The sequence below is a fragment of the Oryctolagus cuniculus genome, chromosome 19, assembly GCF_051225735.1.
Source record: "Oryctolagus cuniculus isolate XC-2025 breed Fujian yellow rabbit chromosome 19, ASM5122573v1, whole genome shotgun sequence".
NCBI lineage: Eukaryota > Metazoa > Chordata > Mammalia > Lagomorpha > Leporidae > Oryctolagus > Oryctolagus cuniculus.
The window spans coordinates 1,078,016-1,097,872 of NC_142885.1; the positions used below are offsets into that span (position 1 = coordinate 1,078,016).

At 56.1% G+C, this 19,857-nt stretch overlaps 1 protein-coding gene across 1 annotated transcript; it reads left to right on the forward strand.

The window, feature by feature from the left end:
- The first annotated feature begins 985 nt into the window (after positions 1 to 985).
- On the forward strand, positions 986 to 19,172 carry LOC103346682 (golgin subfamily A member 2). The gene is given in 14 exon segments (XM_089321927.1): positions 986 to 1,033; positions 1,264 to 1,350; positions 2,772 to 2,835; positions 12,543 to 12,568; positions 14,788 to 14,895; positions 15,166 to 15,209; positions 15,330 to 15,393; positions 16,067 to 16,123; positions 16,286 to 16,325; positions 16,328 to 16,362; positions 17,279 to 17,366; positions 17,702 to 18,030; positions 18,279 to 18,392; positions 18,915 to 19,172. Coding segments are annotated over 14 exon segments (1,362 nt in total).
- Positions 19,173 to 19,857: the final 685 nt, after the last annotated feature.

Consider the following 19,857-nt stretch of genomic DNA (forward strand, 5'->3'; position numbering starts at 1 on the left):
CTGGGTCCGTAGCCATGCTCACGGTTCGGGAGCGCAAACATCCTCACGGATAGGGGGGGCGCAGGCTCACTCATGGAGTTGGGAGGTGCAGGCACACTCACGGGTCGGGGGCACAGACACCCTCACGGGATGGGGTCCGCAACCATCCGCACGGGTCGGGGGGGCGCAGGCACACGCACGGGGTCGGGGGGCGCGGGCTACTCACCGTGACTGGAAGGTCCCGAGGCAGCTGCGGCCGGGTCCTGCTCAGCCCTGGAGGGAAGCGTGGGAGAGGCTGAGGCCCCGGAGCTGCTCTGAGGGGAAAGGGGGCCCGTGGGGGTGCGGGAGGAGGAGTCGCCAGGACCTGGGCGTGCCCGACTGGATCCAGCTGGGCGGGGTCAGCGTGGGGCTCCTCGAGGAAGGGCTGGGTGTGAGAGGGCAGTGTCTGGAGGACGTGAAAGGGACCCTGAGGGGATTTCTGAAAGGAGAACGTCTGGGGCACATCTGGGAGGAGTCAGAAAGGGGTCGTGAACTGATGCAGTGTCCCCTGCTCTGCGCTCCGCGCCCACCTCCTGAGCCCTGGGGTCCGAGGGCCCCGGTTCGGGGGCGCCTGTGGAGAAAAGGGGTCCAGGGCGCGGGCCGGAGAGCGGCCTCTGGCGTCCGTAGACTAACTAGAATTCTGTGTCGGACGCCATGAGAGGCTCCCAGAAAGCTGCGCCCTCACCCAAGGGAAATCGCCCCGCCCCCAGAGTGGGCGGTGACAGAGCTGCATGTGCAGCTCCCATTTTGACGCCTCGGACCACGCCCCTCTTTGTTTCGTCTTTCTCACTGACCAATGGGCTTGAAGTGTGGCGACCACGCCCACCCAGCCCCTCCGAGTTCTGCCCTGAACCTGCGTCTCCTGGCTCAGTCACACACCTGCGCGGTAGCTGCCGGGAGCAACTTGCGTTGGTTGCCGGGATCGTGGTGATGTGGCCCCCCTCCCTCGCCCCCTCCCCGCCCCGCGATGTCGGAGGAAACCCGACAGAGCAAGCTGGCTGCGGCCAAGAAAAAGGTAAAACGTTGGGGTCGCGCCCCCCCGGCCCAGCCCACTGCCCCTCTGACAGCCGGTCCGTGGCGGGGTCTGTGTGGCTCCTCAGACACTCGGGTTGAGCCCCAGCACTTCTTGGCTTCCCCCACCCAAGTCCTCTCAACCAGCACTGCCCCCTCAGCACCCAGCCCCCGCCCTGGCTTGTCGCCCCTAGGTGACTTTGGGCCCTTGGCTCCTGGGGCTCCTCGGCCCAGCCTCAGACCTCGTCTCCGGCCTCCTGCCTTAAAAACGGCAGTAGCCCTGAGACAACCACTTCTCAGGGTTGTCACTCAACTGAGGATGTGAGTCTTGGCTGGCCAGGCTGCTGGGGGCTCGGGGGCTAAGGGGCAATGGGGGGTGGGGGTTGGGGATCCAGAGGACAATGGAAGATGGTGGAAGGGAGTGTTAGATACTGGTCAAGGATTCTGGGTCTGAATGCTCCCTTTCCCTCTGCTAGGGATATAATGTAAGGCAAACTGTTCAAGCTTTCTGGGCCTCTCTCTCCACATCTGTAAAATAGATGGGGCTGATGTTTTACTTACAAAGTTTGAGAGTTTTTGCTGTTCTCGTATTAATCCAGAATACAGGGTCTTGTAACATTCATAGTCGCTGGTATTTGCGACTTCCTCATCCCCGGCCTCAGGAAAAGCCAGGTCAGCGAGAGCAGCCCGGCCATCGGGCTGTGCCCTTAGGAAGCCCCAGGCACTGGGATTCAGCCTTGGCTCTGGATGACCTCAGAAAAGTCACAGCCTCCCCTGGGCTTCCGTTTCAGGCTGTCAGATATTATTGGATTGGAACAGTGTCTTCTAATTGTTGAGCTGTAGCCTCCCTGTTCAAGAGAACCCTTCTGCAGATGTCTGGTTTTAACATGGAGAGTGGAGGTCGTGTCAGGGGGAGGGTCTGAGAGCCGTGCTGGTCAGTGACTGCGCTTCCTGTGACTCTGGGGCCTGGGGACTTTTCCCTCTGTCTGGCGAGGCAGCAATGGCCAGTCTGAGAGGATGGCCTGGGGGCCACGGTGTGGATCTCTGCTCTTCCTCAGCCTCCGTTTCCTCACTCCACCTCTTCCTTCCCCGACATCCTCGCCTCTCTCTAAGCCACGTCTTGTGGGGAGCAATCCGGACTAGACTGAGTTACTGGAATTAAGACTTATTCTATGCATCTGCTCTCCCACAGTATGGCGCTGGGAGAGAAGTAAACAGCTTCCACACAGCTGCCTCCAGTTCAGCTAATAAACTGTAGGACTTGCTCCTGATTGGAGGAGAGCAGCGTACTCGGCGTGTGGGCAGCCGAGTTAGGATTGGCGGAGGAGGACTATAAAGGAGGAGAGAGACGGCATGCACCAGGAACATCTAAGGGGAACATCTAAGGGGAACATCTAGCTGAAGGAACACCTGTGCAGCCCCCGAGAAGAGCCGGCCGGCGGTGTGCCGCTCCCCTGCGGAAGTGGGGAATGTGGCCAGGGGGAACTGCCCTTCCACGGAGGTGGAAGGGACAGTAGCCAACCCGGGAAGAACCAGCAGCAAACCCGGGGAGGGCCAAGCAGACGAAAGAACAGCGCAGGGTCCTGTGTCGTTCCTCCACGAAGAGGGGGAGCGACATAATGGTGCTGTGACTCGGATATGAAGCCTAGGCAGGGCTTAGTGTCGTTCCTCCACGAAGAGGGGGAGCGACAACGTCTCTGTGTCTTCTCCTGCCCTTGTTTTCCCCTTTTCACCGTCTCTAGATGCAGGACATACTGAAGGTGCTGGCGTCTGACCTTAACCATTCCAATGGGGTAGCGCTGCCCCATAGGACAAGTGGAAGGGGAGGCAGTGCCAAGACCCCCTCTCTGGCTTGCTGCCTCCCAGGTGTGCATGTCCCTGAGGCTTGTCTCATATGGTGGAGACTGCCTCTGGCTTGTTTTAAGTTGCTGCCATTAACCCTCGGCCTGCTTATGTCTGCTTCCTCCCCTGCTTGGTTAATTGCATTTTTCCCTTCCCTTGTGTCTTTTATCATCTTGGAGAGGGTAAGGCACACCTCAAAGATTCAGTAATTTGGGAATAACTTTCAGAGCAGGTCTGTAGGGTTTTGGGCTTTGAATGTCCAGTGCAGTTAGACCAGGAGAGATTTGAAAAAATACAAATGCTGTTACATTTTGCCCTCTGGGCAAGTAGACCAGATGGAAGTAAGTGATTTTTCAACTTGATGAATTCCATTTTGGTTTGAGAGTGAGAAGATAGAATTAAGAGAAAATGAATTGGCTTTATAATCACAAGGATGGAGGTTAGCTTTTCAGAGGAACTAACTGGCAAGGATGTGAGGCTACCCAGACAGACCAGTGCTAGGACACTCTGCCTGCCCCTCGTCTCTTTGACAAATCAGATGGGGCACTCAACCATGTTCACTGGGCCCGTGGATGGCAAAGGCATTGGATGCACAGTGGTGGAAGTAGAAGAACAAGACAGGAGGTGCCATGGGGGTGGCAGAGTGCTCTGAGGGGGCAGGGGAAAGGCGGCAATAGGCCAGCTGCATGGCTAGGTGAGGGAGGTGGGTTCCGAATGGACTTGTGGCTGGAAAAGGTGGCGTTTGAGGCCAGTGTGAAGATTAAAGGTGGGTAATATTCATCCACGTGGCGAGTGGGGGAGGCAGAGGGAGCGATGAGGTCATAGGCAGCATAGTGAGGTCATAGAACACCTTCCAGGGCTGCAGCGAGCCTGAGTTGGGGGAGGGGCAGGGCACAGGCACACGGGGCTAGGTAGGCCATAACCTGCAGATAATGTTGGCACTTCCTGTCTAACTGCCCCAGGGCCTTCAGCCCAGCCAGTGTAGCAGGGCTGATCTGGGGATGGGCCTAGGGAAAGGGACAGATGGCTGGTCAACCATCATGGCGGCTCCCACCCAGGAAGGTCTGGCCAGGGGCCATGACTCACTCTACAGCCTCAGAGGAGACAACAAATGACATAGTCTGGGCAGGGCCCAGGCACAGAGAAGTCCTGACAGCTGAAATTTGACTTCGAGTAGCTCAGTGTACTTGAGCCATCACAGGGTCTCCAAGGGCTGGCATGAGGAGGAAACTGCAGTCAGAGCTGGAGCTAGGAATCGGACTAAGGCATTCTGAAGCCAGGTGCAGGCTTCTCATTTGGTGTCGACAGCCAGGCAAAGATCCACCTTCAGACTGAAAGCCAGGTGCACACTTCTCATCTGGTGTCCTGACACCCAGGCGAAGCTCCACCTTCAGACTCAAAGTGAGGTGCAGGCTTCTCATCTGGTGTCCTGACACCCAGGCGAAGCTCCACCTTCAGACTGAAAGCCAGGTGCAGGATTCTCATCTGGTGTCCTGACACCCATGCGAAACTCCACATTCAGACTGAAATCCAGGTGCATGCTTTCCATGCGGTGTGCTGACACCGAGACAAAGCACCACCTTCAGACTGAAAGCGTGGTGCAGGCTTCTCATCTGGTATCCTAAAACCCACGGGAAGCTCCGCCTTCAGACTGAAAGCCAGGTGCAGGATTCTCATCCGGTGTCCTGATACACAGGTGAAGCTCCACCTCCCAATGTGAAGCAAGGGCAGGCTTCTGATCTGGTGTCCGGACACCCAGGCAAATCTCCACCTTCAGACTGAAAGCGAGGTGCAGGCTTCTCATCTAGTGTCCTGACACCCAGGCAAAACTCCACCTTCAGACTGAAAGCCTGATGCAGGCTTCTCATCTGGTGTAATGACACCCAGTCGAAGCTCCACCTTCTGACTAAAAGCCAGGTGCAGGTTTCTCATCTGGTGTCCTGACACCCAGGCGAAGCTCCCTCTTCAGACTGAAAGTGAGGTGCAGGCTTCTCATCTGGTGTCCTGTCACCCAGGCAAAGCTCTCACCTCAGATTGAAAGCGACTTACAGGCTTCTCATCTGGTGTCGTGACATCCAGGCGAAGCTCCACCTTCAGACTTAAAGCCAGGTGAAGGCTTCTCATCTGGCATCCTGACTCCAAGGCAAAGCTCCACCTTCAGACTGAAAGCCAGGTGCAGGCTTTTCATCTGGTGTCCTGACTCCCAGGCGAAGCTCCACCACCAGACTGAAAGCCAGGTGCAGGCTTCTCATCTGGTGTCCTGACACCCGGGTGAACCTCCGCATTCACATGTGAAGCTAGGGGCAGACTTCAAATCTGGTGTTCTGACACCCAGGCGAACCTCCACATACAGAATGTGAAGCTAGGGGCAGACTTCTCTTTTGGTCTTCTGACAATCATGTGAAGCTTCACCTTCAGACTGAAAGGCTGGTGCATGCTTCTCATCTGGTATGCTGACACCCACGCGAAGCTCCGTCTTCAGACAGAAAGCCAGGTGCAGGCTTATCATCTGGTGGCCTGACATTCAGGCAAAACTCCACCTTCATACTGAAAGCCAGGTGCAGGCTTCTCATCTGGTGTCCTGACACCCGGGTGAACCTCCCCATTCAGATTTGAAGTTTGGGGCAGGCATCACATCTTGTGTTCTATCACACAGGTGAAGCTCCACCTTCAGACTGAAAGCCAGGTGCAGCCTTCTCATCTGGTGTCCTGACACCCAGGCGAAGCTCCACCTTCAGACTGAAAACCAGCTGCAGGCTTCTCATGTGGTGTCCTGACACCCAGGCGATCCTCCACCTTCAGAGGTGAAGGAGGGGCAGGCTTATCATCTGGTGTACTGACACCCAGGTGATGCTCCACCTTCAATGTGAAGCGAGGGGCAGGCTTCTCATCTGGTGTCTTAACACCCAGGCGAAGCACGACATTCAGACTGAAAGCCAGTTGCAGGCTTCTCATCTGGTGTCCTGACACCCAGTTGAAGCTCACACTTCAGATTGAAAGCGACTTGCAGGCTTCTCATCTGGTGTCCTGACATCCAGGCGAAGCTCCCCCTTCAGACATGAAGCGAGGTGCAGGCTTCTCATCTCGTGTCCTCACACCCTGGCAAAGCTCCACTTGTGCACGTGATGCGAGGTTCAGGCTTCTCATCTACTGTTGTGACACCCTGGAAAATCTCACATCCTGATGTGAAATCAGGTGCAGGCTTCTCATCTGGTGTCCTGATGCCGAAGAGAAGCTCCACCTTCAGACTGAAAGTGAGGTGCTGGCTTCTTATCTGGTGTCCTGACACCCTGGCAAAGCTCCACCTTCAGACTGAAAGTGAGGTGCAGGCTTCTCAACTGTTGTCCTGACACCCAGGCGAAGCTCCATCTTCAGATATGAAATGAGGGGCAGGCTTCTCATCTGGTGTCCTGACACCCTGGCAAAGCTCCACCTTCAGACAGAAAGCCAGATGCAGGCTTCTCATCTGGTGTCCTGACACCAATGCCAAGCGCCACCTTCATATTGAAAGGCAGGTGCAGGCTTTCATCTGGTCTCCTGACAGGCTTCTCATCTGGTGTCCTGACACCCTGGCAAAGCTCCACCTTCAGACAGAAAGCCAGATGCAGGCTTCTCATCTGGTGTCCTGACACCAATGCCAAGCGCCACCTTCATATTGAAAGGCAGGTGCAGGCTTTCATCTGGTCTCCTGACACCTAGCAGAGCTACACATTCAGACTGAAAGCCAGGTGCAGGATTCTCATCTGGTGTCCTGACACCCAGGGGGAGCTCCACCTGCAGATGTGAAGTGAGGTGCAGGCTTCTCATCGGTGTCTTGACACCCAGGCAAAGCTCCACATTAAGACTAAAAGCTAGGTGCAGGCTTCTCATCTGGCATCCTGACACCCAGGCGAAGTTCCACCTTCACACTGAAAGCCTGGTGCAGGCTTCTCATCTGGTGTCCTGACAATCAGGCGAAGCTTCACCTTCAGACTGAAAGCCTGGTGCAAGCTTCTCATCTGGTGTCCTGATACCCAGATGAAGCTCGACCTTCAGACTGAAAGCCATGTGTAGGCTTCTCATCTGGTGTCCTGACACCTAAGCGAAGCTCCACCTTCTTACTGGAAGCGAGGTACAGGCTTCTCATCTGGTGTCCTGACACCCAGGTGAGCTCCACTTTCAGACTGAAATCCAGTGCAGGCTTCTCATCTGGTGTCCTGACACCCAGGCAAAGCTCCACCTTGAGACTGAAAGTGAGGTGCAGGCTTCTTATATGGTGTCCTTACACGTAGGTGTGCAACACTTTCAGACTGAAAGCCTGGTGCAGGCTTCTCATCTGGTCTCCTGACAACCAGGCTAACCTCCACCTTCAGACTGAAAGCCAGGTGCAGGCTTCTCATCTGGTGTCCTGACACCCAGGCGAAGCTCCACCTTTTGACGTCATGTGAGGTGCAGGCTTCTCAGGTGGTGTCCTGACAGCCTGGCAAAGCTCCAACTCCAGATGTGAATCCAGGTGCAAGGTTCTCATGTGGTGTTCTGACACCCAGCCGAAGCTCCACCTTCAGATGTGAAGTGAGGGGCAGGCTTCTTATCTACTGTCGTGACACCCTGGCAAATCTCCACATCCTGATGTGAAATCAGGTGCAGGCTTCTCATCTGGTGTCCTGATGCCCAAGAGAAGCTCCACCTTCAGACTGAAAGCGAGGTGCAGGCTTCTCATCTGGTGTTCTGACATCCAGGCAAAGATCCACCTTCAGACTGAAAACCAGGTGAAGGCTTCAAATCTGGTGTCCTGACACCCAGGCGATCCTCCACCTTCAGATATGAAGCTAGGGGGAGGCTTCTCATCTGGTGTACTGACACCCAGACGAAGCTCGACCTTCAGACTGAAAGCCATGTGTAGGCTTCTCATCTGGGGTCCTGACACCCAAGCGAAGCTCTACCTTCTTACTGGAAGCGAGGTACAGGGTTCTCATTTGGTGTCCTGACACCCAGGCAAAGCTCCACCTTGAGACTGAAAGTGAGGTTCTGGCTTCTCATCTGGTGTCCTGACACCGAGGCGAACCTCCATCTTCAGACTGAAAGCCAGGTGAAGGCTTCTGATCTGGTGTCCTGACACCCAGGCGAACCTCCACCTTCAGACTGAAAGTGAGGTGCAGACTTCTCATCTGGTGTCCTGAAACCAAGCTAAGCTTCACCTCCAGATGTGAAGCGAGGTGCAGGCTTCTCACCTGGTGTCCTGTCATCCAGGCGAAGCTCCACCTTCATACTGAAAGCCAGGTGCAGGCTTCTCATCTGGTGTCCTGACATCCAGGTGAGCTCCACCATCAGACAGAAAGCCAGTTGCAGGCTTCTCATCTGGTGTCCTGACACCCAGGTGAACCTACACCTTCAGACTGAAAGTGAGGTGCAGGCTTCTCAACTGTTGTCCTGACACCCAGGCGAAGCTCCACCTTCAGACATGATGCAAAGTGCAGGCTTCTCATCTGGTGTCCTGACATCCAGGCCAAGCTCCAGCTTCAGACTGAAAGTGAGTTGCAGGCTTCTCATCTGGTGTCCTGACACACAGGCGAAGCTCCACCTTCAGATTGAAACCCAGGTGAAGGCCTCTTATCTGGCGTCCTGATACCCAGGCGAAGCACCACCGTCAGAGTGAAATCCAGGTACAGGCTTCCCATAGGTGTCCTGACACCCAGGTGAAGCTCCACCTTCAGAATGAAAGCAGTTGCAGGCCTCACATCTGGTATCCTAATGTCCACGGGAAGCTCCAACTTGAGACGTGAAGCCAGGTGCAGGATTCTCATCTGGTGTCCTGACTCCCAGGCGAAGCTCCCCCTTCAGACTGAAAGCCAGGTGCAGGCTTCTCATCTGGTGTCCTGACATCCAGGCTAAGCTCCACCTTCAGCCTGAAAGCCATGTGCAGGCTTCTCATCTGGTGTCCTGACACCCAGGCAAAGCTCTACCTTCAGACTGAAAGTGAGGTGCAGGCTTCTCATCTGGTGTCCTGACACCCAGTCGAAGCTCCACCTTTTCACGTCATGCGAGGTGTAGGCTTTTCATCTGGTTTCCTGACATCAGGCGAAGCACCACCTCCAGACATGAAGCGAGGGGCATGCTTCTCATCTGGTGTCCTGACACCCTGGCAAAGCTCCAACTCCAGATGTGAAGCCAGGTGCAGGTTTCTCATCTGGTGTCCTGACACCCAGGTGAGCTCTACCTGTAGACTGAAAACCAGGTGAAGACTTGTCATCTGGTGTCCTGACACCCTGGCGAAGCTCGACCCCCAGATGTGAAGCCAGGTGTAGGCTTCTCATCTGCTGTCCTCACACCTAGGCCAAGCTGCTCCTTCAGACTGAAAGCCTGGTGCAGGCTTCTCATCTGGTGTCCTGACAACCAGGCGATGTGCCAATTCAGACATGATGCAAGGTGCAGGATATCATCCGGTGTCCTTACTCCCAGGCGAAGCTGCACCTTCTTATTGGAAGCGAGGTACAGGCTTCTCATCTGGTGTCCTGACACCCAGGTGACGCGCTACCTTCAGACTGAAATCCAGTGCAGGCTTCTAATCTGGTGTCCTGATACTCAGGGGAAGCTCCACCTTCAGAATGAGAGCCAGGTGCAGCTTCTCATCTGGTGTCCTGACACACTGGCAAAGCTCCAACTCCAGATGTGAAGCCAGGTGCAGGGTTCTCATCTGGTGTTCTGACACCCAGGCGAAGCTCCACCTTCAGATGTGAACGGGAGTCAGGCTTCTCATCAGGTGTCCTGACACCCAGGTGAGCTCAACCTTCAGAATGAAAGCCAGGTACAGGCTTCTCATCTGGTGTCCTGACACCCAGGCAAAGCTCCACCTTCAGACTGAAAGCCAGGTGCAGGCTTCTCATCTGGTGTCCTGACACCCTGGCGAACCTCCACATACAGATATGAAGCTAGGGGCAGACTTCACATCTGGTGTTCTGACACCCAGGCGAAGCTCCACATGAGACAGAAAGCGAAGTGCAGACTTCTCATCTGGTGTCGACACCCAGGCAAAGCTCCACCTTCAGACTGAAAGCCAGGTGCAGGCTTCTCATCTGGTGTCCTGACTCCCAGGCGAAGCTCCACCTTCAGACTCAAAGTGAGGTGCAGGCTTCTCATCTGGTGTCCTGACACCCAGGCGAAGCTCCCTCTTCAGACTGAAAGCCAGGTGCAGGCTTCTCATCTGGTGTCCTGACACCCAGTTGAAGCTCCCAATTCAGATTGAAAGTGACTTGCAGGCTTCTCATCTGGTGTCCTGACATCCAGGCGAAGATCCACCTTCAGACTGAAATCGAGGTGCAGGCTTCTCATCTGGTGTCCTGACACCCAGCAGCGCTCCACATTCAGACTGAATGCCAGGTGCAGGCTTCTCATCTGCTGTCCTGACACCCAGGCGAACCTCCACCTTCAGACTGAAAGCCTGATGCAGGCTTCTCATCTGGTGTCCTGACACCCAGCAGCGCTCCACATTCAGACTGAATGCCAGGTGCAGGCTTCTCATCTGGTGTCTTGACATCCAGCCGAGCTCCACATTCAGACTGAAAGCCAGCTGCAGACTTCTCATCTGGTGTCCTGACACCCAGCAGTGCTCCACATTCAGACTGAAAGCCAGGTGCAGGCTTCTCATCTGGTGTCTTGACATCCAGCCGAGCTCCACCTTTAGACTGAAAGCCCGGTACAGGCTTTTCATCTGGTGTCTTGTCACCCAGGCGAGGCTCCACCTTCAGACGTGAAACCAGGTTCAGGCTTCTCATCTGGTATCCTGACACCCAGGCCAAACTCCACCTTCAGACTGAAAGCCAGGTGCAGGCTTCTCATGTGTTGTCCTGACACCCAGGTGAACCTCCACCTTCAGACTGAAAGCCTGGTGTAGGCTTCTCATCTGGTGTGCTGACTCCAAGCGAAGCTCCACCTTCTTACTGGAAGCGAGGTAAAGGCTTCTCATCTGGTATCCTGACACCCAGGTTACCTCCAATTTCAGACTGAAAGACAGTGCGGGATTCTCATCTGGTGTCCAGAAACCCAGGCAAAGCTCCACCTTCAGACTGAAAGCCAGGTGAAGACTTGTCATCTGGTGTCCTGACACCCAGGCGAAGCTCTACCTTTTGACTTCATGCGAGGAGCAGGCTTCTCATCTCGTGTTCTGACACCCTGGCAAAGCCCCCTCTCCAGATGTGACGCCAGTTGCAGGGTTCTCATCTGGTTTCCTGACACCCTGGCAAACTCCAACTCCAGATGTGACGCCAGTTGCAGGGTTCTCATCTGGTTTCCTGACACCCTGGCAAACTCCAACTCCAGATGTGAAGCCAGGTGCAGGGTTCTCATCTGGTATTATGACACCCAGGTGAGCTCAACCTTCAGATGTGAACTGGTGGCAGGCTTCTCATCAGGTGTCCTGACACCAGGTGAGCTCCACCTTCAGACTGAAAGCAAGGTGCAGGCTTCTCATCTGGTGTCCAGACACCCAGGTGAGCTTGACTTTCAGACGGAAAGCCAGGTACAGGCTTCTCATCTGGTGTCCTGACACCAAGGTGAGCTCCACTCTCAGACTGAAAGCCAGGTGCAGGCTTCTCATCTGGTGTCCTGACACCCAGGCGAAACTCCACCTTCATACTAAAAGCCAGGTGCAGGCTTCTCATCTGGCGTCCTGACACCCAGGCGAAGCTCCACTTTCAGACTGAAAGCCAAGTGCAGGCTTTTCATCTGGTGTCCTGACACCCAGGCGAAGCTCCACCTTCAAACTTAAAACCAGGTGCTGGTTTCTCATCTGGTGTCCTGACACCCAGGCGATCCTCCACCTTCAGATGTGAAGCTTGGGGCAGGCTTCTCATCAGGTGTACTGACACCCAGGCAAAGCTCCACCTTCAATGTGAAGCGAGGGGCAGGCTTCTCATCTGGTGTCCTTATACCCAGATGAAGCTCAACCTTCAGACTGAAAGCCCGGTGCAGGCTTCTCATCTGGTGTCCTGACACCCAGGCAAAGCTCCACCTTGAGACTGAAAGTGAGGGTCAGGTTTTTCATCTGGTGTCCTGACACCCAGGTGAGCAACACTTTCAGACTGAGAACCTGGTGTAGGCTTCTCATCTGGTCTCCTGACACCCAGGCTAACCTCCACCTTCAGACTGAAAGCCAGGTGCAGGCTTCTCATCTGGTGTCATGACACCCAGGCGAAGCTCCACTTTCAGACTGAAAGCCAGGTGCAGGCCTCTCATCTGGTGTCCTGACACCCAGTTGAGGCTCCACCTTTTGACGTCATGTGAGGTGCAGGCTTCTAATCTGGTGTCCTGACACCCAGGCGAACCTCCACATACAGATGTGAAGCTAGGGGCAGATTTCACATCTGGTGTTCTGACACCCAGGTGAAGCTCCACATTCAGACGGAAAGCCTGGTGTAGGCTTCTCATCTGGTGTCCTGACACCCAGTCGAGCTCCACCTTCAGTCTTAAAGCCCGGTGCAGTCTTCTATTTTGGTGTCCTGATGCAGAAGAGGAGTTCCACCTTCAGACTGAAAGCGAGGTGCAGGCTTCTCATCTGGTGTCCTGGCAGCCTGGTGAAGCTCCACCTTCAGATGAAAGTGAGGTGCAGGCTTCTCATCTGGTGTCCTGACATCGAGGCGAATCTACACCTTCAGACTGAAAGCCAGGTGCAGGCTTCTTATCTGGTGCCCTGACACCCTGGGAAACCACCTCCAGATGTGAAGCCAGGAGAAGCTCCACCCGCAGACGTGATGCGAGGTGCAGGCTTCTCATCTGGTGTCCTGACACCCTGGAATTGCTCCACCCCCAGATGTGAAGCCAGGTTCAGGCTTCTAATGTGGTGGCCTGATGCCGAAGAGAAGCTCCACCTTCAGACTGAAAGCGAGGTGCAGGCTTCTCATCTGGTGTCCTGACACCCAGGCGAAGTTCCACCTTGAGACTGAAAGCCAGGTGAAGGCTCATCTGGTGTTCTGACACCAAGGTGAAGTTCCACCTCCAGACGTGAAGGAGCTTCAGGCTTCTAATCTGGTGTCCTGACGCCCAGGTGAAGCTCCACATTCAGACTGAAAGCCAGATTCAGGCTTCTCATCTGGTGTCCTGACACCCAGGCAAAGCTCCAACTTCCGACGTGATGTGCGGTACAGGCTTCTCATCTGGTGTCCTTACACCCAAGCGAAGCTCACCCTTGACTGAAAGCCAGGAGCAGGCTTCTCATCTGGTGTCCTGATACCCAGGCGAAGCTCCACCTCCAGACGTGAAGGAGGTTCAGGCTTCTAATCTGGTGTCCTGAAGCCCAAGTGAAGCTCCACCTTCAGACTGAAAGCCAGGTGCAGGCTTCTCATCTGGTGTCCTGATGCACAAGAGAAGCTCCACCTACAGACTGAAAGGCAGATGGCTTCTCATATGGTGTCCTGACACCCAGGTGAAGCTCCACCTTCAGTCGCGATGTGAGGTGCAGGCTTCTCATCTGGTGTCCTACACCCAGGCGAAGCTCCACCTTTAAACTGAACGCGAGGTGCATGCTTCTCACCTGGTGTCCTGACACCCAGCCGAACTCCACCTTCATACTGAAAGCCAGGTGCAGGCTTCTCATCTGGTGTCCTGATGCCCAGGCAAAGCTCCACCTTCAGACGTGATGGGAGGGGCAGGCTTCTCATCTGGTGTCCTGACAACAGGCGAAGCTCCACCTTGAGAAGTAGAATTGTGACTTGGTTGTTCACAAAGTAATCACAGTACATAGATTCTATTTTCTTTTACTTATGTTTGTATTTGAAAAGCACAGTTATAGAGAAGCCAAGATGAGAGAGAGAGAGAGAGAGGGAGAGAGAAGTCTTCCATCTGCTGGTCCACTCTCCAAAGGTACAACTGCAGACTCAGCACGCCTCATCCTCATCTGTAGACTTTGCAGCCTGGAATCTAAGGAGGCAGCCAATTGGGGTTTTCAGAGGCCAGGGCTGAAGAGTCCAGAGAGCAGGCAGCAACTCCCTGCCTTCACTCTGCTCCTCTGGCTGCTGTCACTTGTTCAGTCATCTTGGCTGTGTGCGGCCGTCTGGCCTGCTGAGATGAGGTGGCTCTAGAGCCAGATGCGTGGACCGAGAGTTAGGCCTGAGCCTGGGGAGAAGCTGGATGGGGCTGGCCGAGGGAGGGGGTCCTGCTGGGGAAGAAGGAGGAGAGGCTTCTCCATGTCTCCAAGCACTAGATCCCCGCATTGTTTCCTAGCAGTTTTTCTGGCAATGAGGCGCCATGACCTCCATGAGCCAAGTCAAAGAGCAGACGTCTTACCTGTGATTTCCTGGCTTCTTTTGGTAGAGTAGGTGTTTCTGGAGCTGCGAGATTGGGCTGAGAGGTATACCCATGAGGCGCTGTGGTTGATTTTATCTCCAGAAAGCAGGGAGGGGCTTCTTGGGCAACATTTCTCCTTGGAAAGGCCTGAATCAGAGAACTACAGCTGATGGTTGAGGCAGAGAGGAGGGCAGGGAGAAAGGGCGGAGAGCAGGAGAGGGCAGTGGCAGAGAGCTACCTGGAGGGATTCCTGTCACCACCAGCAGCCTCGGCCCAGCAGGGGCCTAGAGTTAGGGTCACTGTGCAGCAGAGACTGGCTTCCTGGAAGAACACTGCCATGCTCCCTGATGTTGGTGCCTGTTCCTTCTGCCTGCTGTGGCTGCCAGAGGTCAGAGCCCTTGCTGAGGTCCAGGGAGAACCAGGGCCTCGTGTCCACGGAGGTCGTAGTCCCCTTCCTTTGAGCTTTGGCCACCTGAAAAGATGTCACGTGTCCCCAAGCCTGGGCAAGCCATTCCCACAACCCCTGTAGTTCCCAGCATGTGTGACTGTCACTCTGACTGCTATGATATCTTCCAACCTGCTCTGTGCCCTTGTGTCCATGTCAGCAAGGCACCTCCTCTCCTGCACGGCCCCCTAACCCCCTACTCTGTTCCCTGACAGGTGCCCAAAGACCGCGCTGCTCCTGCACCACCCTCTGCTGATGCCACCGTGTTACTTGGCAGTGTAGTGTCCCCTGGCGCTACTCTAACTAGCATGGCACCAACTCAGGTTTGCCTCCATCCTTGTGCCTGCTACCTCTGTATGCTTGCACCATCTCCCTTCCCAGAGGACTGTGCCTGCTGTGCCTTCTCTTCTCCTTTCTTCCGGCAGCTTGGTTCCCAATGTGAGGAACCCTTCCCGGCACTGGGGTGGGGGAGGCCAAGATGGGGCTTTCTCTTGAGCTTGTGGCAGTGGCAGGTTGCTGGAAGGAGCTGGGCTCCTGCCACCCCTGGGTAGTTCTTACTGGAAATCAGGTGATCACTCTCTCTTCTCCCTCAGATCCATGATGCTGACCATGGCCCTGTCCTCATAGATGAGACCAAGTGAGTGTCTTCCTGTGTGGGCAGCAGTCCCTAAGCCATGGGGGTGAGGGCAGGCCACAGCCCAAGGACCTCTTTTGCATCAAGCCCCTGCACCCCTGACCTCTGTGTGCCTGTCCCTAGGACATTGTCCTCCACGGAGAGCCTGCATCAACCTGCTCAGCAGCTCCATGGTCTTGTCTCTGAGGTACACCAGACACTGGACTCAGGAAGGGAGGAGAGAGAGGAGAGGACAGAAATGGAGGCTGGGATTCCTGAGAGATGGGGAGATCCTGGGAGAGACTGACCTGCTGGGCCGTGTTGGGCAGGCTGGGTGATGGCTTCTTCTTGGAAGCCATACAGATGAAGGACATGGCCATGAGAACGGTGACCATGTATCTCAGTGCAGGAAGCACAGGGAGAGCATCACTCAGGAAGGGAGGGGGATGGTGATGAGACCCAGGAGAAGCTGGCATAGAGGGTGATGAGAGGAAGAGGCCAACTGGGCAGAGGAGTTGCCAGGTGGAGTTGAGGGGGAAGAGGTAGTCTGAAGGTAGGCCTAGAGGGTGATGAGAGGAAGAGGGCAGGCTGGGCAGAGGAGTTGCCAGGTGGAGTTGAGGGGGAAGAAGTAGTCTGAAGGTAGGCCTAGAGGGTGATGAGAGGAAGAGGCCAGGCTGGGCAGAGGAGTTACCAGGTGGAGGTGGGGGGGAGAGGTAGTCTGAGGGTAGGCATAGAGGGTGATGAGAGGAAGAAGCCCAGCTGGGCAGAGGAGTTGCCAAGTGGAGGTGGTGGGGGAGGAAAGGTGGGTGGGGAGGCAGTCCGAGGGTAGGAACTTGGTGGTAGAGGATTAGCATCTCCATTGGAGCTCTTGTCTCTTCTAGTCAATGTCCTACATCAGTGGAGAGGACCTCACATCTTCCTACATGAAGGATCTGGAGGTGAGTGGCTCTGCAGGGCCAGCCCCCCTCTTCTCCCACAGCAGGGGCTGAGTTCCCCGCTGCCAGCTGAGACAGCCCGTGCCACCCCCACCAGCCCTAATGACTGCTCTCTCTACCTCTCCCCAGCCCTCCTGCAACTCCTCCTCTCTGCATGTGCCTCAGAGCCGGTACCAAGAGCTGGCAGTAGCCCTGGACTCCAGCTATCTAACAAACAGCTCAGTAACACCATAGAGGAATTGGTAAGAGCCCAGTGGGGTCCCCTGATTCCATGCTGCCCACCCTGGGCTTCCATTTCCCCACGGGCTCTGAAAAAGGGGGTGGGGGCCCCTGGTGCTGAGGGAGAGTAGAGCTGGGTGGGCCAGGTCTCAGCTGGAGGGACCCCAGAGCATGGAGCATGCAGCATGGCTCTCGTCCTGTTGCTGCCCTCTCTGCCTCCTCCCTTCTTCAGATACCCCTGCTTGCACCCTGGCCACACAGCCCTGGGATTGTGGCCTCTCATTCAGCACTGGCCATGAGCCTCGTGTCCCCACCCTGACTCAGGCCCTGACCTGAACTTTGAGTTTGGACAAGCACCTCTCTACCCTGGGCTTGAGTTTCCCAAGGAGGTGGAAATGGCAGTTGTCAAAGGTCTCTTTTAGCTCTAAGAATCCAAGATTTCCAGGCTCCCTGGGATGTCAACCTCAGGGAGAGAAGGGATCTTACCTGTGCTTTTCATTCCTGTATCCCTGCTGTTAAAAGCAGCCCCAACCCCTATGTAGCACGTGCTGAGCTGTCGAATGATGTGCGCACCCCTGTAAATCCAAACCTAGCGGAACCCCCGTCTTTTCTCACATTCTGTTTCTGGAGGCTCACCTTACTGTCCCCTAAGGAGAATCCCGATTCAGACTCGGTTCCACAGCTGTGAGCAAAAACCAGCAAAGACCCACATACTCTTTCCCTGGGAGCCTCGGGACAGGTCCTGTGCCCATAGGTTCTGAGAATGTGCCAATCCCGCCCTGGCCCCCTGCCCACCTCCTCTTGCTCTGGGAGTGGAGTAGACGGGACTTCCTTAGTCACCTTCCTTTCTTTGACTCTCCCCACAGAAACAACAGCAGCATCGGTTTAGAGGGAGGCAGTGGCCCCTGCTCATGGCTCTTTCCCCTGTGCTCTGGGCAGCTCTGCATGCTGAGGGAGGAGAAGGAGTGCAACCTGAGTCAGGTGCGGGAGCTGGAGACCACCTTGGCTGAGCTCAAGAGCCAGATGGGTAAGCAGGGGCAGAGGTGGCCTGGGAGCCCCGGTGAGTGGTGTTGTGGCAGAGGGAAGCAGGTCTGTGCCAGTGGATGGCGAGTCTTGTCATCTCTTTGAGCATAGGTGACCTCATCTGTAAATAGGGGTGGCGTACCCACTGTCCACCATGCACGGTCAAGCACTCTGTGTCCTGGCTTGGAAGGGTAATGACCATCTGAATATGGAAAGTTGTTAGCCAAGAAGCCAGCACCGGGGTGGGGGCAAGCAGTTGGCCTGAGGAGCTAAGGACCAAGACAGGAGCTTTTTGAAAACCCAGAGGCCAGGGCCCCTGATGGCTGCTTCCTTTCTCAGCTGAGCCTCCCACCCCAGAGTCCCCAGCTTCCCCCGCAGGGCCATCGGAGGTGGAACAGCAGCTGCAGGCGCAGGCTGAGCAGCTGCAGAAGGAGCTGGAGAGCCTGGCGGGACAGCTGCAGGCCCAGGTGCAGGACAACGCAGGCCTGAGTCACCTGAACCAGCATCAGGAACAGCGGCTGCTACAGCTGGAGCGGGAGGCGGAGCTGTGGGGCAACCAGGCCGAGGAGCACAAGCAGAGCGACCACGTGACCATCAGCCGTGCACTCCTGCAGAACCGGGAGCTCAAGGAGCAGCTGGCCGAGCTGCAGGATGGCTTCGTGAGACTGGTGTGTTTGGCCTCCCTGGGCAAGTCCTCGGGTACAAAACACTTCTCTCTGGGCCTTCACTCCCCCCCCACCAAAGGGGACGGTGATGACCTAGGCAGGCGCCCTGTGAGCCAGGACCCTGCTCAAATGTCTGTCAGAGGAGAGGGGCTGAGCTTCCAGCCCTCCCAGCACTGTGGGAGGTGGGCACCTGGTGCTGGGATCCGGATGCAGCCACTTTGGGTGGCAACGGATTGCTTCTCTCTGTGCAGAGCAATGACAACATGCGGCTCACCCTCTCACTGCAGGCAGAGCAGCACATCAAGAACGAGCTGGCCAGGGAACTCGGCCAGCTGCAGGAGAAGCTGGGGGAGCTGAAGGAAACGGTAACACTCAGCCCGACTGTGAAGGACTGGGCCATGGGTACAAGTCACTGGGGAGGGCAGTGCTAGGCCCAGGAGGGAGGCCGCTCCAGTCTGGAGTGACAGGTGACCTCTATATCGACTGTCCTGCCTCTCTTAGGGCTGGTAGCCCCGGGCTCCTCCCAGGCCTGGACATCATTGTCCCACGAGAGGCGTGTCACCCAGCTCCACTGGTCACTACACAAAGGCTACCCTTTGCTAAGCCTCAGATTCCTGACAAAGGAACTTAGCATTTTTTCCTTACATAGGTGTTGAGGATGAGCTGAGATTGTGCATGTAAAGTATTAGGCACGAGTGTTCCCCTAAAGATGATGCCTTCCCTCTCGCTTGTGGCCTCAAGTTAAAGTGATGGGAAAGAAGGGGATGAGGTGTGAGGCTGGGTGCAGGAGACACAGGGCTCTGTGCCACTCCCCTGCAACCAGTGGAATCGGTTAGCAAGCCACCACCTGCCCTCATGCTCCCCCCACCCGCCTTGGTCTCCCGCAGATGGAGCTGAAGAGCCAGGAGGCTTAGGGTCTGCACCAACAGCGCGACCAGTGCCTGTTCCACCTGCAGCAGCACGTGGCCGCCTACACACAGCTGCACTCTGAGAAGAAGGCGCTACACAAGCAGAACCCTACTGTGCAGCAGCTCAGGAAGCAGCCACAGGAGATGCAGAACCCCCAGGAGTGCCCAGGCCTGGGCACCAACCACTGCATCCCCTTCTTCTACCGGGCTGACGAGCATGACGACATTATCGTCTAACACCAGATACCATCAGCCTGGGGAGCCCCAACCCCATCCTTGCCACTCCACCCCTGCTAGCCACCCTATCCCCTGCCGTTCCTTCCGAGTTCCCTTTCCTCCTTAGCCAGAACACCTGATGGGGAGAGAAAGGCCTCTTTAGGCTGCCTCTCTGGAGGACCCCGGGGGCTCCTGGGGCCTCCTCATTTCCAGCTCCATCCTCAGAGGCCGTGACCAACACAGGCAGCATTTGTGTGGCCCCCAGAACAGCCGAGACCAGGGGGTGCTCATCCACTTGGGCAAGTCAGCCAGGCAGTTTTCATCGCCCCTCTTGGGGCTAACTGTCAGCCTGGCCAGCATAATCTGGCCAGGAACATCACGTGGGGGCATCAGCAGGCACGGACATGAGGGCATCAGACAAGGAGGGCATCTGAGTGAGGGTCATTGCTGGGCGGGGGCACCCGGGCAAGGGCATCACTGGGCAGGGGTCACTTCCGGGGCAGGGGCATCATCATGGGCAAGGGTCACTTCCGGGCCAGGGCATCATGGGTAAGGGTATATGGGCAAGGAGGGCACAATAGGATGAGGGTCCTCTCTGGGTGAGGACAGTCCCTTATTCAGGGAGGCTCCCGGTCCCAAATCACAGGGTGGCCTGGGCAAGCTGAGGCTAATGGGAAGCCGGGTGCTTACCACAGGTGGTGGTCAT